This window comes from Heterodontus francisci, chromosome 10 (assembly GCF_036365525.1).
Source record: "Heterodontus francisci isolate sHetFra1 chromosome 10, sHetFra1.hap1, whole genome shotgun sequence".
NCBI lineage: Eukaryota > Metazoa > Chordata > Chondrichthyes > Heterodontiformes > Heterodontidae > Heterodontus > Heterodontus francisci.
Genome location: NC_090380.1, coordinates 82,776,768 through 82,798,189, shown reverse-complemented (window position 1 = coordinate 82,798,189; position 21,422 = coordinate 82,776,768). Strand labels below are relative to the sequence as shown.

At 40.5% G+C, this 21,422-nt stretch overlaps 1 protein-coding gene across 7 annotated transcripts in view; it reads left to right on the top strand.

Annotated features, from left to right (window-relative positions):
- Nucleotides 1–10,345: 10,345 nt before the first annotated feature.
- The window catches only part of LOC137374578 (HMG box transcription factor BBX), a 234,483-nt gene continuing 223,406 nt past the window's right edge, over nt 10,346–21,422 (top strand). For 3 of the 7 annotated variants that reach the window (XM_068040891.1, XM_068040884.1, XM_068040886.1), the window contains exon 1: nt 11,308–11,495. In XM_068040891.1, coding sequence (XP_067896992.1) covers nt 11,487–11,495 — 9 coding nt within the window. In that variant the 5' untranslated portion in view covers nt 11,308–11,486. Of the gene's footprint in view, nt 10,645–11,307; nt 11,496–11,969; nt 12,197–12,703; nt 12,834–21,422 lie in introns of those variants that run through there. The other 4 variants (XM_068040890.1, XM_068040887.1, XM_068040889.1 and 1 more) reach the window with 4 other exon arrangements.

The following is a 21,422-nucleotide window of genomic DNA, read 5'->3' as shown; positions in this document are numbered from 1 at the left end:
TGTTTCCAAATGGGAGTAAATCCTGTCCCGAAGAATCCTCTCTCATAATTTCCCTACCACTGACGTAAGGCTCACCGGCCTATAATTTCCTGGATTATCCTTGCTACCCTTCTTAAACAAAGGAACAACATTGGCTATTCTCCAGTCCTCTGGGACCTCGCCTGTAGCCAATGAGGATGCAAAGATTTCTGTCAAGGCCCCAGCAATTTCTTCCCTTGCCTTCCTTAGTATTCTGGGGTCGACCCCATCAGGCCCTGGGGACTGATCTACCTTACGTCCTCCGGCTCCACACACAGATTGCCACTTTGGTCCCTAATAGGCCCTACTCTTTCCCTGGTTATCCTTTTGCCCTTAATATACTTATAAAACGCCTTGGGATTTTCCTTTATCTTGCCCGCCTGTGTTTTTTCATGCCCCCTCTTCGCTCTCCTAATTACTTTTTTAAGTATCCCCCTACACTTTCTATACTCCTCTGGGGCCTCCGCTGTTTCAGCCACCTGAATCTGCCATAAGCCTCATTTTTATTTCCTTATCCAATCCTCTGTATCCCTTGACATCCAGGGTTCCCTGGACTTTGTGATCCTACCCTTCACCTTTACGGGAACATATTGGCCTTGAACTCTCACTGTTTCCTTTTTGAATGACTCCCACTGGTCTGATGTAGACTTTCCTACAAGTAGCTTCTCCCAATCCACTTTGGCCAGATCCTGTTTTATCATATTGAAATCGGCCTTCCCCCAATTCAATACCTTTATTTCCGTATTGGAGGGCACAATCACGTCCTATTGTCAGCCTTCCATTGGCACATGTTTTTAACAAGGTAGTTGCTGAGGATTTACAGGTGTGGGACAAAGACAAGCATATTTTCATTCTACATTTTATAGACCTAGCAACTAGATTTAGTCTTTCTACAATAATAAATAGTAAGGACAAAAGGGTGATTATAGACAAAATTATGCAGAAATGGATGGGGACTTGACTTGCGGCACCAGCTGAGTTTCTGACTGACAATGGAGGGGAATTTGCAAATGACGAGTTCAGAGATATGTGTGAAAACATGAACATTATGGTTATGAATACTGCAGCTGAAATTCCTTTCAGCAATGGGCTTTGTGAAAGGAATCATGCAATGGTTGATGGAATGTTACATAAAATTGTAACGGAAACTCTACATGCCACATGGAAATATTAATTTCTTTGCATGAAACTTTGCCTGAGACTTTTACTGAACATTATTACAAATAACTTTTAAAAAGCAGAACAGAGCAGCTTAAAATGGCAATGCACGAATTTACATGTGAAAAGCGAAAGGCTGACTGGAAACAGAGGTGATTACCCAGTCTAGCTAGAACAATGGGGTGCTCTCTGATTAAATTAGCTAGAATGGTTTTGTCAATGTTGATCGTCAAAAGCCATTGACACCCATTGACATTGAAAGAGCCAAATCCCCCTACCAAATATGTCTGAACAGCCTTGAATTTCAAAGATCATTCCAGAGGTGCTGTTTCAAACAAAGACATGGTCACATGACATGACTGCCTGTGTAAGTCTGAGAGTTTATGAATTGTGCCTCAGAAAGACAATAACTGAACTCCAAGAAAGGACCTCTCTCTCTTTCTCTCCCCAGAGAAGACCCAGAGAAGCCTCAGTCACAGCTACTAAACCTCAAAACCACAGATCCTCACAGTCAACAACCAGGGGACATGGATAAAGCCCCTCTCCTGCCTTCTGGAACCAGAAAAGCAAGGCCGAATTGTGCACGTGGCCCAGCAAGGACTTCAAGACTTTAACTTCAACCAAAGACAGTGAGACTCAGTATTTGAATTCCATTTATTATGTACTTTACTTCAACATCCCAACTCTGTTTTCCCTCTGTAATCTATTTGTATGTGTGTGTGTGCCTCTCGTGTGAATGCGAGTCTGGATGCGTCACGTCTTTTAATAATTTTTACCGGTTTAGAGTGATTACGTTAATAAACTTACATCTTTCTTATTTAAACTCAAGAAAATATTTACAAATATCCTAGAGTAACAGGAGCAAGTGCTCACTGAGGTGGTAAGTTAAATCACTGTTAAAAGAATAAACCATGTTGTCGTCAAACAAGAGAAGGGACAAATGGGCAGCCTGAGAACCCTTCCTCACCTGGTCGTAGCAAAATCTGAGCTGACCAGCCAAACTGCAAGTTGACAACTGTCCTGGCATGGGCGGTTCATGCAAAGAATTCGCTTCAGATGGCTGGAGGATATAGTCCCTATCAATTGGTCTATGGGCGGAATCCCAAATTTCCTTCTGTACTGTGCGATAGGTACTGTCCAAAAGATACGATAATTAGTTCCATTTTTTTCTGCACATTTGAATGCTTTACATGCAGGGAGATGGACTTTCATCAAGGTCTCTGAGAAAATTCAGAGAGCTCTGAGGCCATCTGAGGTGGAATTTAGTTCAGGAGATATGTTGTATTATAAAACAGAGGGCCATAGGAAATGGAAGGGCCCTGGTAAGGTAATTAGTCGTGATGGTAGGACCGTAATTATCAAGCATGGAAATCAAACTGTTAAGGTTCATTCCTCATGATTAATCAGGGTTGATTACAAAATCTCAGAATCTGAGCAGCTGATAGTGGGAAAGAGGCACCTTGTACCTCAAATACTCATGTGTTTTGTGATGAAGGGTCTGAGGCACAGAATATGATAGATCAAGAGTTGGATAATAATGTGACCGATCATGATGTTCAAGAAAGACCTATTGCATCCAAAGGCCAATTGTCCCAAGTAGGTACTCGGGTGACATATTCCAGAGGGGTCTAATAAATGGAGGGATCCAACAATTGTGGGATGTGCAGGAAAATCTACAGGCGAGTTTAAATGTTCAGATGATGGCCAAGATGCAAGGTCCATGGACTGGGAGAATGGGGTGAAAGAGTGGAGGGTAAGAAAGCACAGTGCAAGTTCTAATAGTGGGTCTGGAAGTGACTCTTGTGTAAGGAGGCGATCACGTACTGGAGAAAGAGCCTCCGATAAAGTGCGAGGGAGATCATCTAGCAGTAGTTCCGAAAGACATCAAAGCACTAATAGAGGCCATAGTTTGAAAAGATTCCACAATGAAACCAAGTCTAGACAGCAGTCTTGGAATAGAACTAGAAGCAGACGTCTTCGTGACCCTGAAGTTTTAGTGGCTGCCAATAAACTTTAGGCTAAACTAATAAGAGAAGCAAAACATTAGAGAGTTGGAGAGAATTTGGAGTTTCTTCTGATGTACCAGATAGGGGACAGGCAGCTTTGTCACATAAATGGATTTGTACTGAAAAACTCCTTCTCGCTGGAATTATAAGGCTAAAGCAAGGCTATTTGTGAGGGGTTTTGAAGAGCGACTGGGTGATATTGATGTTCGAGTGGACTCTCCCACAGTCAGAAAAGTAATTTTGAAAATCTTTTTGGCTCTTTTGACCACATATTCATGGAAGTGTAGATCCATTGACATAAAAGCCGCATTTCTGCAAGGTGATACACTTCTCTCTGAAAAGTATCCGAAACCACCTACAGAGGTAGCAGATGCAGAAGGAAAATTATGGAAACTGAACAAATGCGTCTATGGCCTTAATGATGCTTCCAGGGTGTGGTATTTCTCAGTGAGATCTGTTTTGTTGAAAATTGGTTATGTTCAACTAAAAGCAGATCCTGCAATGTTTTATTGGTATCATAAAGGGAAACTTTCTGGCACCTTCATGATGCACATTGATGATTTCTTATGGGGTGGTACTGTAGATTTTGAGAAATATGTTATTGACAAGATTGGGCAGAATTTAAGATTGGAAATCAGGCTTGTATGGCTTTTAAATATATCGGTTTAGATATTAAGCAGACTAAGTCTGGAATAAGTTTGAATCAACAATCCTTTTTAGAGAGTGTTACTCCCATCCCGAATAATCATGTTAGGTCATCACAGAAAGATGATGATCTATCTAAAGCAGAGATTGAGCAATTGCGAACCTTGTTTGGTCAATTAAACTGGTTGTGTTCTCAGACTAGGCCTGATGCTAACTTTGATGTGCTAGAATTAAGGACGATGATGTGATCCAAAAGTTGAGATTGTTTTAAGGGCAAATAAAACCTTGAAAAAACTAAATCTGGAGAAATGTGTACTGAAGTTCCCATCCTTAGGTGACCCAAAGAACATGAAGCTAATAATTTTTAGTGTTGCTTCACATGCTAATCTTGCTGATGGGTATTTGAGTGCAGCTGGCTTCATAATATTTCTGATGGGTGAAAATGGGAAATGTTGTCCTTTAGCTTGGGAGGATAAGAAAATAGAACGGGTTGTTAAAGCACTTTAGCTGCGGAAACACTGAGTCTTGTGGAGTCAGTGGATATGGGTTCTATTTGTCAAGTATTTTCGGTGAAATTCTGAACAATGGACATACTGAAGATAGGATACCCATTGAATGTTATGTGGATAATCGTTCTTTGTGGGACTATGTACACTCTACAAAAATTGAGTGAGAAAAGACTACATTTTTACCTTGCTGATTGAAACAAATGCTGGAAAGGAAATCTGCAAAATTAAATGGGTAGATGCAAGTCATCAGCTATTTGATTGTTTCACAAAAAGAAATGCTAGTACAAAGAAATTATTAGGGGTGCTAAAGGAGTGGTACCTCACAATGTAATACTTTGTACCCAATATGGAATTTATTTTCATTTATTTTGAAATGTTCTTTCAGCATGTTAATACTTTATGCATAATATGGAATTTATTTTGAAATGTTGTTTGAGCATGTTAATCTAAGTTGTATTTTAAAAGAAGGAAGGGAATCTGTTAATCTTTTAATTTTGTATCAATGGTTTGATTTTATGCAAGTGAAGGGTGTTATTTGGGGTCTTAGTTGAGCACTTATAAGCAGACACTCAGAGACTGGTGGAGGGCTTGAGTGAGGAGCTACAGGTTTGTAATCCTTTAATGCTGCACAATAAACGTGAAATTGAGTAAATATATGCTCCAGCATTATCCTTCCATAACGATTTTTCTGGAGTTTAACACTGATGACCAGTTTCTACAATTACAACGTGATCCATTTTCACTATAGAATAGCAGCTACAATGTGCCACACATTGCTCTATCTTTGAGATTGAAAATACTATATTACAACTCCACTTACAGGAGTATCTACAAATATTCCTATTGGGTCGGATTTCACTCTGAGTTTGTTGGACTTGCAACTGTCCATGGTCTTTCTATGGAGTTTTGCAAGGCAAGTTACTGACAGACAAAAATCCAAAAAATGCAGCACCCTCTGCAGAGCATCTTGGACCAATGTGAACAAGGCAAACAATTGTGTATCTCCCTAACTTATCAGTTTAAAGAATCATTTATGAGCGGAGTAAAATCTAGACAGTGTCAGTTAAAATATTTAATTCAATGTCAAATTAAGATCAGAAGGTGAAATAAAGATTGAATTAAGAGAGAAAAATAATAAAAGAGAAAGAAAAAGTAAAAAGATTTTATAAAAAACTTCAATGATAATTAAAAGCTGAAGGAATGAGTCTCCACACATATAAAAGTTAATTTTCATTGCCAGAGAGGTTGATTGGCAGTAAGACTTGCCATAGCATTAAAATGGTACTTAGATTGAAATGGACAAGCCCTAACCTTTTAGGCAAATTTAGCCTTTATCTATGAGGTAAATACTGCAAGTTCACACTGTTGGTACCTTTGAATGATGAGTCAGATGGCGAGATTTCATTTTTGGGAAGTTTTTGGAGGAGCAGGGCATAATGGACAGCTGCTTTTAGACTTCCATATTTAAGTGTGCATGTGTGGTCACTGGAAGTTTCTGTACAATTTGCACATCAATAATAGTGAGCGTTGTTAACCTCGCCATTACTTTTACAGCAAAATCCAGTCCAATGGATTTCCAATGAAGAGGACACCCCATATACTGAACTTAATGAAAACAGAAAGTCTGAAAATACTCAGCGGGTCTGGCAGCATCTGTGAAGAGAGAAACAGAGTTAATGTTTCAAATCTGTGACCTTTCATCAGAACATCTGAATTTAATGTATGATTGAGAGGTAAACAAATATATATTGGCACAATTTTAAATGCTTTATATTTGTTTTAATATTGTGACTATTGTGACAGTTCTGAGAAGTAATGGTAAATGTTTACAGTATTACAGTTTGCTGTTATAGGAATATTGGAACAGGACTCTGCCATTCAGCCCTTCGAGCCAGTTCTGTCATTCTATTAAACAATAGATGATCTGTACTTCAACACTATTTAGCTGCGCTTTTTCCATACCCCTTGATATCCTTACCAAACAAAGACCTATCGATCTAAGTCATGAGAATTAATCCAGTATCCACACTCTTTTGGGTATGAAACGTCTAAGTTTCCAATTTGTGTGAAATTTGTATTTCTTCTAACTTCTTCACTCCTAATTAGCCTAGCTCTAATTTTAAGATTATGCTGCCTTGTTCTGGATTCTTCCACCACAGGAAAGAGTTTCTCTGCATCTATCATATTGAATCTTTTATCATTTTAGACACCGCAATAAGAACATTCCTCACCCCTTTAAACTTAATGGAATACAAACCAAGTTTATGCAACTTGTCCTCATAACTTAGCCCTCACAGCTCTGGAATCATTCAGGTGAATCTATTTTATATCCCCCCACCAAGGCCTGAAATGCAGTGTCCAAAACTGAATGTAGTACTTCAGATATGGTCTGGCCAAAGATCTGTACAACTAAAACATCACTTCCTCACTTGTGTATTCCAACCCTCTTGAGATAAAGGGCAACATTCCATTAGCTTTTTAAAATTGTATTTTGTACCCAGGTCCCAGTCTTTAGTGGTTTGTGCACATGGACAACTTTGCTCCTTCACAGCTCCTAGTCTTTTGCCATTCAGAAAATTGTCCGATTTGTCTTTCTCAGATGCAAAGTGGACGACCTCACACCTTCTCACATTAAACTCAAATTGCTATAGTTTTGCCCATTCACATAGGCTGCCTATGTCCAATTTCAACATGCTTCTCTCATCTACACAATTGAATATGCCTTTTAATTTAGTGTAATCTCAAACTTGGATAACTAACTCATTATTCTTGCACCTTGGTCATTAATATAGATGGTGAAAAGCTGAGACCCCAGTACAGATCCACTTGTCACACTCCACCAATTGGACAATTTTCTACCTCCTGACCAATTGGAAAATCAATGTCACAAAATTACCTTCAATTCCATGCACATTCATTATTAATGATAATTTCTCGTGTGGAATCTTGCTAAATGCCTTTTGAAAGTCTATATAGACAACATCCTGTCCACCATGACAGAGGCCTGGTCAAAATATTCAACTAAATTAGTCCATGACATACCTTTCACAACTTAATTTTGAATGTCTTTCATCAGTTCACACTGGTTCAAGATATTTTGGTTATTTCTATCAGTGGGCGGTTCTCCAGTTCTTTAAGTTCCTTACCAGAAAAAAGTTCCAGACATCAATAAAATTCTGACAAAAACTAAAAAATGATTTTTATTTCATGCGCTATTATAAAATCTCTGTCTAATAGTTCCTTATAATGTGATGATCTAGGCATATGTTATACTGTAGTTTGTTAAGCATGGCTTTAAGTTTCATCTGTGATTGGTAAGTAATTTTACATTGATAAACATGAGATCTCATAACTGTTCTCTTTGTCTTTATTATATAAATTTTATAAAAGTGGTATATTTGAAAACAAAACAATATATTTTACATTGAATTTACTTCTATACTGAAACCTTTTGCTACATTTGACATTGTTGGCAGGTGTAGGGAGCAGCATTATAAAGTTTGCAGATATGAAACTTGGCAAAGTGGTAGATCATAATGAGGATAGTTATAGGCTTCAAGATGACATAGACAGGATGAAGAAATGGGCAGAAGCCTGGCAGATGGAGTTCAATGTGGAGGAAGTGTGAAGTGATAGACTTTAGGAGGACTAATATGGGAAGACAGTATGCTATAAATGGCACGATTTTGAAAAATGCAGATGAACAGAGAGACCTTGGTTTCCACATACACAAGTCCTTAAAGGTGGCAGGGCAAGTTGATAAGGTGGTTAAAAAAGCATATGGTGATTTGGGTTTATAAATAGAAGAATAGAATATAAAGGCAAAGAGGCCATGCTCAAACTTTATAAATCACTGGTTAGGCCTCAGCTGGAGTATTGTGAACAATTTTGGGCACCACACTTCATGAAAGGTGTAAAGGTCTTAGAAAAGGTACAGAGGAGATTTACCAGGATGTTACCAGGGATGAGGGACTTCAGTTATGAGGAGAGGTTGGAAAGGTTAGGACTGTTCTCCTTGGAACAGAGGGAGTCAAGAGTTAATCTAATAGAGGTTTTCAAGATGATAAGCAATTTTGATAGGGTGGACAGAGAAAAATTATTCTCTCTTGCAAGTGTGTCAATAACGAAAAGTTATAGATTCAAAATCATTGGCAAGAGATCTAGAGGACAGATGAGAAGTAATTTTTTTCACTCAGAGTTGTCAGGATCTAGAATGCTCTCCCTGAAAAATTGTTGGGAGCTGATTGGGGTTGGACAGGTATTTGAGGATGAGAAAATCACAGGGTTACAGACGAAAGGTGGGGACGTGGAACTAAACGCAACTGCTCTTTCAAAGAGCCAGCACAGGCACGATTGGTCAAATGGCCTCCTTCTGCACTGTAAGTCTCTATAATTCTATGAAGATTGGTTACCACATGTTACAATGTGGACAATATTCCCAAACAAAAATGTCTGTTTTTCTTCTGTACACCAACAAATCATTTAATAGTGGTACAGAAAGAAGCATATTTAGATGGTTATTTTGAAAGTTTACTTCAAGATTGGATATAGGAAGTACTGAAAATTATTTATTTAAAGGATTTGCAAAATTAGTTTTCACATGTAACCCAACATTATCCTTGATAGAGATTGGAATGTGTTTATTATATCATCGTGATGAAATCGTGCATGATACTTTCTCCTCAAAAAAAGTTTTCCTGACTTTTTCATGAAGACAATGTCCCTTTAAAACACTGTGCAATTTCCTCATTGTATTGCCACAATCTCTTATTGATTTGACTAAATTATGATTTGTCACCTCCTTGGCATTGCTTTCGTCTTTCTGTTCTACAGTATAATATTAATTTGCCTGACTGAGCACCCCACCTTATCCAAAATTTATCAACATCAAACTTTGTATAGCTACAGCATTAGCTTCCTAATTCTAGTGCTGACATAGAGAAAATATCTTGACAATTCGACTGGGTACAATATTCTTCATTTACACTTAGTGGAAAAATCATTTCAAGCATTGTAGGAAGGGATTCTTCAGGCCTACCTTGCTACAAGCTTGACAGAACACACTTTTACAGTTTACAGCATATGTTGATTTCTCCTTGGGCCAAATGGGGTTCACACAGTTCCAAAGTTGTAATGTTTTCGCTTTGCCTGCTGTCTCCTGGTATTATAATGATGTAATTAGATGTAACACATGTATTTTGATAAGCTTTTACATAGCATTTCTCTCGTGAACATGTTTTATAGAGCTATCTCATTCTGTGTGCTTTTTAGAGCAGCCTGATCTCTTCTCACCTTTAGCGTGCAATATATCTGATGATTACTTTAAACAAGCAACAACACGCGCTCCCTGTTACTTTTCCTCTACTGTTTTAGAGATTGTTCTTTGTCTGGGTCGTATAGGTTTTTCAGAGATCTAGTTACATACTGTATGTTGCATCTGTTGCAAATGTCCCAATGCTTTCTCTGTGGCTTGCTCCTTCCCGTGTTATGCTCCCTGTAGTTAAACCGCATGCAATATGCCTGATGACGAGTTCCTATTCCAGCAGCGAGATCTGTTTCTCTCTATCTCTCGCACGCATTTTATACAATCTTATTAAATCCTGTATGTTGCTTGCGGGGATAACGTACCTCTGGACTGGCTGTTTCTCTTTCAATCCTCCCTTCCCTTTTCTGGTGCTGTAGTTCACATTTAAGCGAACTAAAAAACGAGTTCTTGTAACAAGCCAGTTCTTTCTGTATGTGTGTGACACCGACAGGGGGAAAAAAGGAGTATGCAGGGTTGCTTTATGCGTGCACACATTAATATATATCCATGTTGATATATGTTTTTATAAGCGAGAGAAGGTTAGTTCGACAATGTATGTTGTGCATCTTTCTCCCTGTTGTTAGAGTCCGTCTCTTTGGTTGCTCTCGGCTCTTGCTCGGGCCTGTCAACCAATGAGGGTCCCTGTTGTAGTGGCAGCTTCTCGCCCTCGTCCGAACAGCCGGAGAGAGAGAGGGAGTGAGTGAGTGTGAGAGAGAGAGAGAGAGAGGGGGCCAGCAGCAGCAGCAACTTCTCCTTCAATCCTCTTGACTGTCACTCACACAACAACCACCACCAACAAAACAACAAGCAGCGACTTTCTAAACATACAACTTCTCTCACCCAACGCCACCCCGAGTCAGGGGTGGGGGAAGAAGAGAGCACACATTAAAAAAAAAACAAGGCAGACAGACAGACACAGAGAGAGAGAGAGAGAGAGACAGAGGCTTTTAAACGGCCGCCGGGCGGAGGGTCCGGACGGGACGGGACCCCGGGCCGGCACCAGGTGTGTACCAATCCACCATTTCTCACTGACTGTAAACTTTTCATTTATTGTTTCTCATTTTAAAAAAAAAATCATTTTGTGGCGTTTGTGTGTGTGTGTGAGGGACCCAAGTAGGCCAGAGAGAGAGAGAGAGCAGAGCTAGGCCAGTGTTATAAGAGAGAGAGAGAGATTGTGGACAAGTGAGAATAATAAAAGGAAACTGTTGGCAGGGAGGGAGATTGTGGCTCAGCCCGGGCAGAGTGGGGTTTGTGCTGACATAAACCCTGCAGCAGGGGCTGTTGGCCGGCCATGGGTACATGTTTGGGAGAGGAGGAGGGGGTTAAATCCCGGGATTACAGGCGCTGAGCTGTCTCCATACTGGACAATAATGTGATGTTGTCAATAACTTGGGTGGAAGGGAGAGAGAGAGAGAGGCCTAGTCCTTTAAAAACCCTCTGCTTCTCCTCTCTTTCTGTCTCTCTCACACAAAGTCTCGTATTTTTTGTGCGTGTGTGTGTGTCGTGCTGGAGTGAGAGGAATCGGCTCGGGGTTAGACGGTGTTTCTTGCTTTCGGTTCTCTGTCATGAAAAACAAGCAAAAAGATAAATAAAGACGGGAGGGGAGGAGGAAAGGAGTGGGGGGAGGGAGGGAGGAACTGGATCTGACGGTGATTTCAGAGAGATCCGTGTGTGTGTGTGTAACGGCGAAAGGATCAGCTGGTGCATTCAGGAGAGGAAAGTCTCTCAATGTGTGTGAGACATCCGATTAACAACCAGCTTTCCACAAATCTGCAGCCACCTCTCTCATTTTGCAAGAGTTTCAGTCACCGCCGTGACCTCCACTGAGGGGGGGAAATACGATGGATGAATAAGGTAGAGAGAACACTGTGCAGCCTCTGTACCTGCTTTTTCTGCCCTTCTCTCCCTCGCTCTTTCTCTCTGATCAAATCGCATTATCGCCTCACACGAGATTTGGTGTTGAATTATGTAGTTGGTACTGTGATACTACAGCTTAAACTCACCGCTGTTTTATTATTATTTTCAATGTTTGATGTTGGCACTTTCCTCAGAAAGTGTAATACTGGTGGTGAAGGGTCGAGTTGGACCCTCACCCCCCCCCCCCCCCCCTCTATCCTTGAGGGGGTTGGAAGCTGAAACCATTCCATGTCCTGCAAATGACACGTTCAAGCGACTCACTCAGGCCAAGGCACTTCTTTTCCTTTTGCTCTTTAAAAAATATTAGTGTGCAGAAACACAGGGACAGATCACAGAGTCGCCTGGTGATAATTCACCAGAGATCTAACCTTGCAACTAAGAGGGAGTTTGGGTGAAGCAGGATGGAGTAACCAGCATTGAAATGGCAGCGACCGCCGCTTGTTTTGGGGAGTTTTTTTCCTTCGCTCTCTGTGAGTGAGGTTTGCACTTGGTTTCCCCGAAGCAAGATGGACTCTCTCGCTGTGTCTTGTCAGCCTTAGATCGACATTTTGCACAGCGATGCAAACTTGAGCTTGGCCTACTTTTACACTGCAAATAGTGTGATGGGATTAGAGGAAAACGGGCAAGATTTTTAAACGGTGATCGCCTTTAAATTGTAACTTCGGTCACTACTTTTTGTTGCATTTGGTTCTGCCGAGTTGCCTGTATCAAAGAGATTTTTTTTTCTCTGTGTGTGTTGTTGCAAGTAGTCCTTTTCCGGAACACCCCGTGTTTTGACGTGTGGATTGAATGTACCTGTGTTGCGATCTAACGAAGTGATTGATTTTTTACACTTTCTAATCATTCATCAGCACCGAAAACTGTAAAATGACAGTATATTCTACTATTTTAATACGTAAGGCGTAGAGTACGTCCCATGTGCCGAGTATGTACAGCGCTGTCGTCTGGAGCTGACAGGTCCTGTAACTACTGGCTGAGGCTAATGAGCCAATAGCTAGTGCACGATTTACAGTCGATCTGAAGCAAAATTGGTCGCACTTCCACTTAACTAAATGCAAATAATACTGTTAGCCCATTGTGACATTTGTAGCATTGCACTGCGAGTCTTTCAGCACAGTTTTAATTCATATTTCTGTTAAATACAGGTGTGATACTGGAGTATAGATGAGTATGTCAAAAATCTCAGGGTATACTGTTTGTTTTCAAAACTTCAGTTCTTCGAATGGAATAATAAGCGGAAGATCAAGGAAGTGAAGAGTCCTTGTTGGAAGAAAAGTAAGGCAAAGGAATCAAGTGAAATATTTAGCAGTTGCAAGTGGTGGCTACTTAATAGAAAATGGCTGTATATAAAAGGATTTAATTTCAAAATTGATGAAAAGCACCTAACCCACAAGTGATAAATTGTGTGTAAGTTGTTGGTGGTCTTCATCATGAGGGATATGGACTTTGGGCTTTCTCTATAAGCCATAAAAATAGCCAATTAGGACAGTGGTTGGCCAGATTTGAAGTTTATAATTGAAGTGTTAATGATGTGGTTTGACAAAGTGCATTACTTTGTTCGATACGATGTAAACTATACCTTATTTGTAAACTTGTCTGAAATACTCTTAGTATGCAGTTTTGGTGTATTCCAGATATCCCAATGACTGTAGCGTGACAGTAGCATTTTTACACTAAAGTAAAAAAGGAATGCAATTGCACATTAGTTAAAAGGATATTGTGGACTGACATATGCTGTTGTGTTAACACATTCCTCCTGATTCTTTTCTGAAATATGCCACAACTTCAACTATTTGTTTTGAAGATCTTGCATGAATGAAAATATCTGCATGTTTTGAAATTTTAAAGAGCATTTTATACTCAAAGAACTGTTATTAGCATTTACCAACAGTTGTATTAATGGCATCTGAGATTAATGCAATGCACCTACTTGTTATCATTTATTATCTCTGTTTAGTATTATATTTTGTAAGATCCCATGATTTAGTTTTTCTGGTATTTTTACTTTGATTCTATTGGCATCACTTATTCCAAGTACACAGGTACATCATTGCTATTTTCTTGTTGCACCACTCTGATGTAAGTCTCCTCAACTCCATCAAAATACCAATGCTGTCAGAAACTCTGGAACCACTGTAGCAGTCACTACAGAAAATGTTGTGTTAGTGTTTTGACTGCAATGTGGTTCATCTTAAGTGTTTCTAAATCATTTTACTATTAGCTAAAGACCGGTCAGTCATGTTGGACTAGTGTCCACAATTTAAGGTATTCTAATGGTTGTAGTAGAGACCCATCTATAAAAACTTGCAGAGTGTACTACGCTGGCAAATGGCCTTAATGAGCCAGTTTGTTTTGAGAAGGAGGAATCCAAACTGAATTGTGCTAAATTCTGAAAAACTGTTGCAGGGAAGGAGAGAAAAAATGGTAACTATCCGAGTAATTATTGCCAAGATCTGCCAACTCAAAATGGAGCCAGGGAAAAGGAATTTGTTTGAGGCATACATACTCTTGGTGCATTCGCGCACAATTGTAGATTCTATCCAGAAGGAAGGGGATCTGAGTGAATTTGAAAATTACTGAGTAATCTTGTTGATATCAGTGACACTTGGTTTTTTTGTGTTATCCTGACATGTATATCTGATATGTTTGAGGCCAATGTAACAAAAAAGAAAACGATGGATTTTATTCTCATGGCTGTGGCATTTTACAAGTTCGTCAAACATTGAAAAGGTCTGTGAAAATTCAGTTACTTTTTTAAATCAATTTTCATAAGGCTTTTAACTTGGTGTTTTGTGTAGCCCTCGTGAAAGAGATGAAAGCTGCAGGACTATGTGTCCAAATTTTGGACTTTATCTGGGTTACTGGCACCAGTACTGGGGAAAGTGGTGGCTGTACCGTTGGGACGGTCTACACCTGAACCGTGCTGGGGCTGGTGTTCTAGTGAGCCGCATGACCAGGGAAGTAGAGAGGGGTTTAAACTGAATAGTGGGGGCAAGGGATCAAATTTGGGAAGATATGGTAAATCAAGGAGTAAAGACAATGCAAGAGAGAAAATTATTAATATGGGAAATGATAGACTGTGACAGGAAGGGACAGAGTGTACAAATCTAAGAGTAAATCAACAGATAAGGCTAGAGGTTACAAAAATAATAGGACAAAACTAAAGGCTATATCAGAATGCACATAGCATTCGAAACAAAACAGATGAAGTGAGAGCACAAATAGAAATAAATAAGTACGATCTGATAGCCAATACAGAGACATGGCTGCAGGACGACATAGATTGGGACCTGAATATTGAAGGGTACATGGCATTTAGGAAGGACAGGAAGCTAGGAAAAGGTGGAGAGGTAGCTCTGCTAATTAATGATGGTATTAGCGCAATAGAGAGGGATGACCTAAGTTCAGGAGACCAGGATGTAGAAGCAGTTTGGGTAGAGATGAGAAATCATAAAGGCAAGAAGTCACTTGTGGGATTGGTGTACAGGCCACCTAACATTAACCACACTGTAGGACGGGGTATAAAGGAAGAAATAATGGCAGCTTGTCAGAAAGGTACAGCGATAATCATGGGGGATTTTAACCTACATATAGACTAGAAAAATCAGATAGGCAGAGGTAGCCTAGATGAGGAGTACATAGAATGTTTTTGGGATAATTTCTTTGAACAATACGTTCTGGAACCAAGCAGAGAACAGGCTATACTAGACCTGGTATTGTGCAACGAGATAGGAGTAATTAATGACCTCATAGTCAAGGTGCCCCTAAGTAGCAGCGATCATTGTATGATTGAATTTTACCTTCAGTTTGAGGGAGAGAAGAGTGCGTCCAAGACTAGTATTTTAAACTTAAATAAGGGCAATTATGAGGGCATGAAAGCAGAGCTAGCTAAAGTGAACTGGCAAAGTAGGTTAAGGTATAGGTCACTAGAGATGCAGTGGCAGAGATTTAAGGGGCTATTTCAGAATACACAGAATAGATACATTACAACGAGAAAGACAAATTCCAAGGGTGCGACCCGCCATCCGTGGTTAACTAAAACAGTTAAAGGTAGTATCAAACTTAAAGAAAAAGCCTATTATTGTGCAAAGATGGGAGGCAGGTCAGAAGATTGGATAGAATATGAAAAAAAGCAAAGAATGACTAAAAGATTGATATGGTAAAATTAGAGTATGAGAGAAAGCGAGCTCGAAATATAAGACCGATAGTAAGAGTTTCTATAGATATTTAAAAGAGAAAAGAGTTAACAAAGTGAGCGTTGGCCCTATAGAAAGTGAGTCAGGGGAATTAATAATGGATAATAAGGAGATAGCAGATGAATTGAACAGATATTTTGCATCAGTCTTCACTATTGCAGATACAAGTAACAGCCCAGTATTAGCTGTAAGTCAGGAAATGGAAGGGAGGGAGGAACTCAAGAAAATTACAATCACCAGGGAAGTGGTACTGAACGAATGGTTGATGCTGCAGGCTGACAGGACTTCATTAGGGTATTAAAAGAAGTGACTAGTAAGATAGTTGATGTGTTAGTTTTAATTTTCCAAAATTCCCTAGATTCGCGGAAGGTTCTGGTAGATTGGAAAATAGCAGATGTAATTCCCTTATTCAAAAAGGGAGGGAGACAGAAAGCAGGAAACTACAGGCCAGTTGCTTAACATTTGTCTTAGGGAAAATGTTAGAAGCTATTATCAAAGGCATTATGGCAGAGCACTTAGAAAAATTGAAGGTAATCAGGCAGAGTCAACATGGTTTTGTGAAAGGAAAATTCTGTTTAACCAATTTATTGGCATTCTTTGAGGGAGTTACATGTGCTGTGGATAAAGGGAACCAGTGGATGTATTGTACTTAGATTTCCAGAAGGTATTTGATAAGGTGTCACATCAAAGGTTATTGCAGAAAATAAAAGCTCATGGTGTGGGGGTAGCATATAGGCATGGATAGAAGATTGGCTAGCTAACAGAAAACAGAGTTGGCATAAATGGGTCATTTTCTGGTTGGCAAAATGTAATGAGTGGTGTGCCACAGGGATCTGTGCTGGGGCCTGAACTTTATTCAATTTATATAAATGACTTGGATGAAGGGACCAAAGGTATGGTTGCTAAATTTGCTGATGAGAAAGATAGGTAGGAAAGTAACTTGTGAAGAGGACATAAGGAGGCTACAAAGGGATACAGATAGGTTAAGTGAGTGGGCAAAGACCTGGCAAATGGAGTATAATGTGGGAAAGTGGGAAATTGTCCACTTTTGCAGGAAGAAAAAAGAAGCATATTATCTAAATGGTGAGAGATTGCACAGCTCTGAGATGCAGAGGGATCTGGGTGTCCTCATGCATGAACCACAAAAGGTTAGTATGCAGGTACAGCACGTAATTAGGAAAGCTAATAGAATTTTATTGTTTATTGCGAGGGGAATTGAATACAAAAGTAGAGAGGTTATGGTTCAGTTATACAGGGCATTGGTGAGACCAAATCTGGAATACTGTGTACAGTACTGGTCTCCTTATTTAAGGAAAGAAGTAAATGCGTTGGAGGCAGTACAGAGAAGGTTTACTAGACGAGTACCTGGAATGGTCGGGCTGTCTTACGAGGAATGATTGGACAGGCTAGGCTTGTATCTGCTGGTGTTTAGAAGAGTAAGAGGTGACTTGATTGAAACATATAAAATCTTGAGGGGTCTTGATAGGGTGGATGTGGAAAGGATGTTTCCCCTTGTGGGACAATCTAGAACTAGGGATCACTGTTTAAAAATAAGGGGTTGTCCATTTAAGACAGAGATGAGGAGAAATTTTTTCTCTGAGGGTTGAGTCTTTGGAATTCACTTCCTCAAAAGACAGTGGAAGCAGAGTCTTTGATTATTTTTAAGGCAGTTAGAGGTAGATAGATTCTTGATAAGCAAGGGGTTGAAAGGTTATCGGGGGGAGGTGGAAATGTGGAGTAATCAGTTCCGCCATGAACTTGTTGAATGGCAGAGCAGGCTCGAAGGGCTGAGTGCCCTACACCTGCTCCTAATTTGTATATTCGTATGATTACGTAGTCAAGCTCCCAAGATCTGCGTAAGAGCACCATTATGTCTGTAAGAGGTAAGATTGTGCAGTTGACCACTCTGCTTGAGGTGATCAAATTGAAGTCTCCAGTCTTGGTATTTCTGAAAGAACTGTGGTGTTTTTCACGAATGACATGTTGCTGAACCTCCTTGTGAATCTGTTAGGCAGTGAGACATTGTACGGACTACTGCTGTGTGTAGTATTGTGGCTTTGCACAGTGCAAGATGGGTTACTGAAGGTGTTGATTGGAAGATACAAGGAATTTTGTCCCAATTGTTGATTGAAATTGGTATCTGGGGTTTCTGCTGGGAACTAATTTGACTTTGAGGTAGTTGCTCAGGACGGCCGTGCGAAGGAACAGAGGCCACTGTTGTCTTGCCTATTCCTGTTATCGGAGAGAGACAAGAAAATTCCAGTGTGCGTTAAGCTTCTGGCACGCATAATATGTTTCCAAACATTTCTTCATGGGTTAAGCTCCTAGTCATCAAACATCATGCTGCCTAACGCTTTGTGCGAGTTCCAAGACCAATCCGTAGTGTGACAAAAAGGGAAAAAAATGGCAGGTAGGAATGGCTGTTTCTTAGGTTGAGTTGTTTGAGGAAGTCGGCTCATGATGGGCATTTTTCTTTCCAAAAGTATCTTATGTAAAGACTAGATTAAGCAATTAATTATAAGTATGGCTGGTATGAGATGCTGAACTTAAAAGTTTAAAACATTGGAATGGCTGGCACATTGCAAGTTATTCTGCACTGGTCACTGTGCTTAGCTGAAGGCAGATGTTCATTCATATATCCAGGTTTCGGTGCCAACTTATATTAGGTTGCAGAGAAGTAAGCAATTGCTGTTGAAGCTTTTTAACTTCTTTATACCTTCAATTAGTGGAGCTTCCATTTGATGGGGTATGATGTGTGTCTATACTGTGATCAGGTGGCAGTGTGCTCACCACTTTGTGGTTGGCATCCTTCCATCTACGAAAGATGATGGACACGCAGCAAACAATCCATTTAGGTGGAGTGTCTTCTAACGGTGCACCTTTGTTAATGGTTGTGAAGGCCATTCCTTGAGAGGCAGATTCTGCCACAAGTGCTGCACATGAAGCTGCCAAGTGACGCTATGAGTTGTTGTTTTTGACATTGGTGCCTGTTGCCAAGTTACTGTAGCAACTGGTCGTCGTCATAGTGCATGCCAGTCCACAGGATATGTCGCCATTTCCCTCTTTCGCCAGCTCGTGACTCCCATGTGTGATAGTTGGCATTCTGGGTCTTCATGTCACGCTTGCAAGCATCCTTGAAGTGGAGGTTTGGGCACCCCACTGGTCATCTGGTCCCCACAACCTCACCATATGGAAGTTCCTTGGATATGCAACCGTCTTCCATCTTGAGGACGTGTCCAATCCACCGAAGCTGCCTCCGTTTGATTAGTGCTAACACACTTGGGAGCTCTGCCTTTGAGAGGACTGCCGTATTTGTGATCTTTGTCCTGCCAGGATATACCCATAATGACAGCCAAGATGGAAATTATTGAGCTTCTTTTCCTGGTAGCTGTAAATCACCCATGTTTCACAGCCATACAGCAAGGTGCTGAGAACACAGACCTTATAAACCATCAGCTTGGTCCTAAGGGTCAGTTTGGTGATATCCCATGCACGTTTCACGAGTCAGCCAAAGGCGGTAGCTGCTTTCCCAATGCATGTATCGAGCTCTGTCACCGTGGACCCAAGGTAGCAGAATTTGCTGACCACTTCCAGTGGGGTGTTATTTAGTGTGATCAAGGGTGGAGGCGCAACACCTTGTCCCATGACCATGGTTTTCTTGATGCTTGTAGTCAAGGAGAACAAGTTACAGACACAGGAGAGACAGTCTATGAGTATTTGTAGCTGAGTTTCTGTGTAAGCGATAAGCATCGCACCATCAGCATAGAGGAGTTCTCTGATCAGGAGGCGATTATGTTTTTGTCTTTGCTTTCAGCCTTTATAGATTGTAGAGCTTGCCATATGACCGAGTATGCAAGTAGACTCATTCCATGCAGGAAACGCAATGGTCAGGAGCATGGAGAAGATGTCAAACAGAGTGAGGTATTAGCACACAACCCTGTTTCATTCCATTCTTCATTCCGAAACTGTCAGAAGTGTAGACATCAAACTGTACAGTGTAGTGCATGCTGTCATTGGAAGGAGCAGATGTGACTGAGGAGCTTTGGTGGACAGCCAATTTGTCTCAAAATCTTGCAGAGCCCTGCTTGCTGACGGTGTTGAATGCCTTAGTGAGATCTTCTAAGATAAGGTAAAGGGGTGCATTCTATTCTCTACACTTGTAGCTGGCATATGGAAAAGATCATATCCACAGTAGGTCTGCCGCACGGAAACCGCACTGTGCTTCCGAGTACACTCAGTCTGCAAGTAAATGGAATCTTTTATGTCAGATCCTATTAAAGGTCTTTCTCGTGATGCTAAAGAGTGAAATGCCCCTGTATTTGTTGCAGTCTCCTCTGTTTTTGTATAGTGTGATGATTTTGGCGTCACACATCTCCTGTGGAACAGAGCCAAACTTTCCAGCAGAGAAGGTCATTAAGGCATGGCAATAGATGGGACATTCCGTGCTTGAGCCGTTGGGCTGGGATTCTGTCCTTGCCAGATACCCTTCTGTTTGCTAGGCGGTCTGTGGCCTTCTCAAACTCCACTGATGAGGGTTCTTCATCGAACTCACCCATGACAGGAAGTTGCAGGAGGGCGTCAAGCACAGACTGGGAGATGTCTGACTCCAAGGAGTATTGTTTGCCTAGCTAAGGCTCAAATAAAGAAGTCTAAAAACAAACTTGTGAATATTATCTCTGGGTGTGAGAGGAAGGTAATGGGTGTTGCATTGTTGTTGAGTTTGGCCCAAGATGGTATGCCTGGTAATGGGAGATTGAGACCAAGTTGATGTTCTGTAATCGAAAACCTAAGATGGACTTGTCTGTAATACTCCAAGGCACTATATTAATGATTGACTAGCCAGTCTGGCTCATTGATGGGATCTGTAGGACTCTCCCTGCCACTGGCTCATTTGGCTCGAAATACAGGAACAGGAGTAGACCATTTAGCTGCTCGAGCCTGTTCCGCTATTCAGTGAGATCATAGCTGATCTCCTACCTAACTTCACATACCCACCTTTCCCCCATATCCCTTAATAACTATGATTAACAAAAATCTATCAATCTCAGATTTAAAATTAACAATTTGTCTTGCATCAATTTCCATTTGAGGAGAAGACTTCCAAACTTTTAGCACTTGTGCTAAAATAACCCTGCAAACAACTGCCATGAGTTGGAAGTTTATCATAACTGTATTAGTACAGTTTTAGTCGCTTAACCTTGACCAGAACTCATAGCTATACTTATGCATAAGATCTAGGCTGATACTTCACAGTACTGAGGGAGTGCTACATTGTCAGAGGTCTGTCTTTCGGCTGAGATGTTAAACCCAGGTTCTGTCTGTCCTCTCAGTTGATAAACACCCCATGACACTATTTTGAAGACGACCAGGGGAATCTGTCCCTGTGTCGTAGCCAATTTTAATACCTCAGCTAACGTCACTAATACAGATTATCCGATCCTTATCACATTGTTGTTTGTGGGAGTTTGCTGTGTGCAAATTGGCTGCTGCATTTCCTACATTACAACAGTGACTGCACTTCAAAAGTACTTCATTGGGTTAAAGAGCTTTGGGACATTCTGAGGTTGTGGAAGGCACTATATAATGCAAGTTTTCCTTTTAAGTCTTTCTTGGAAATCCTTTAGCATTGACCTTTTTCATCTGTACCTAAATTTCCTAATTTAATTGG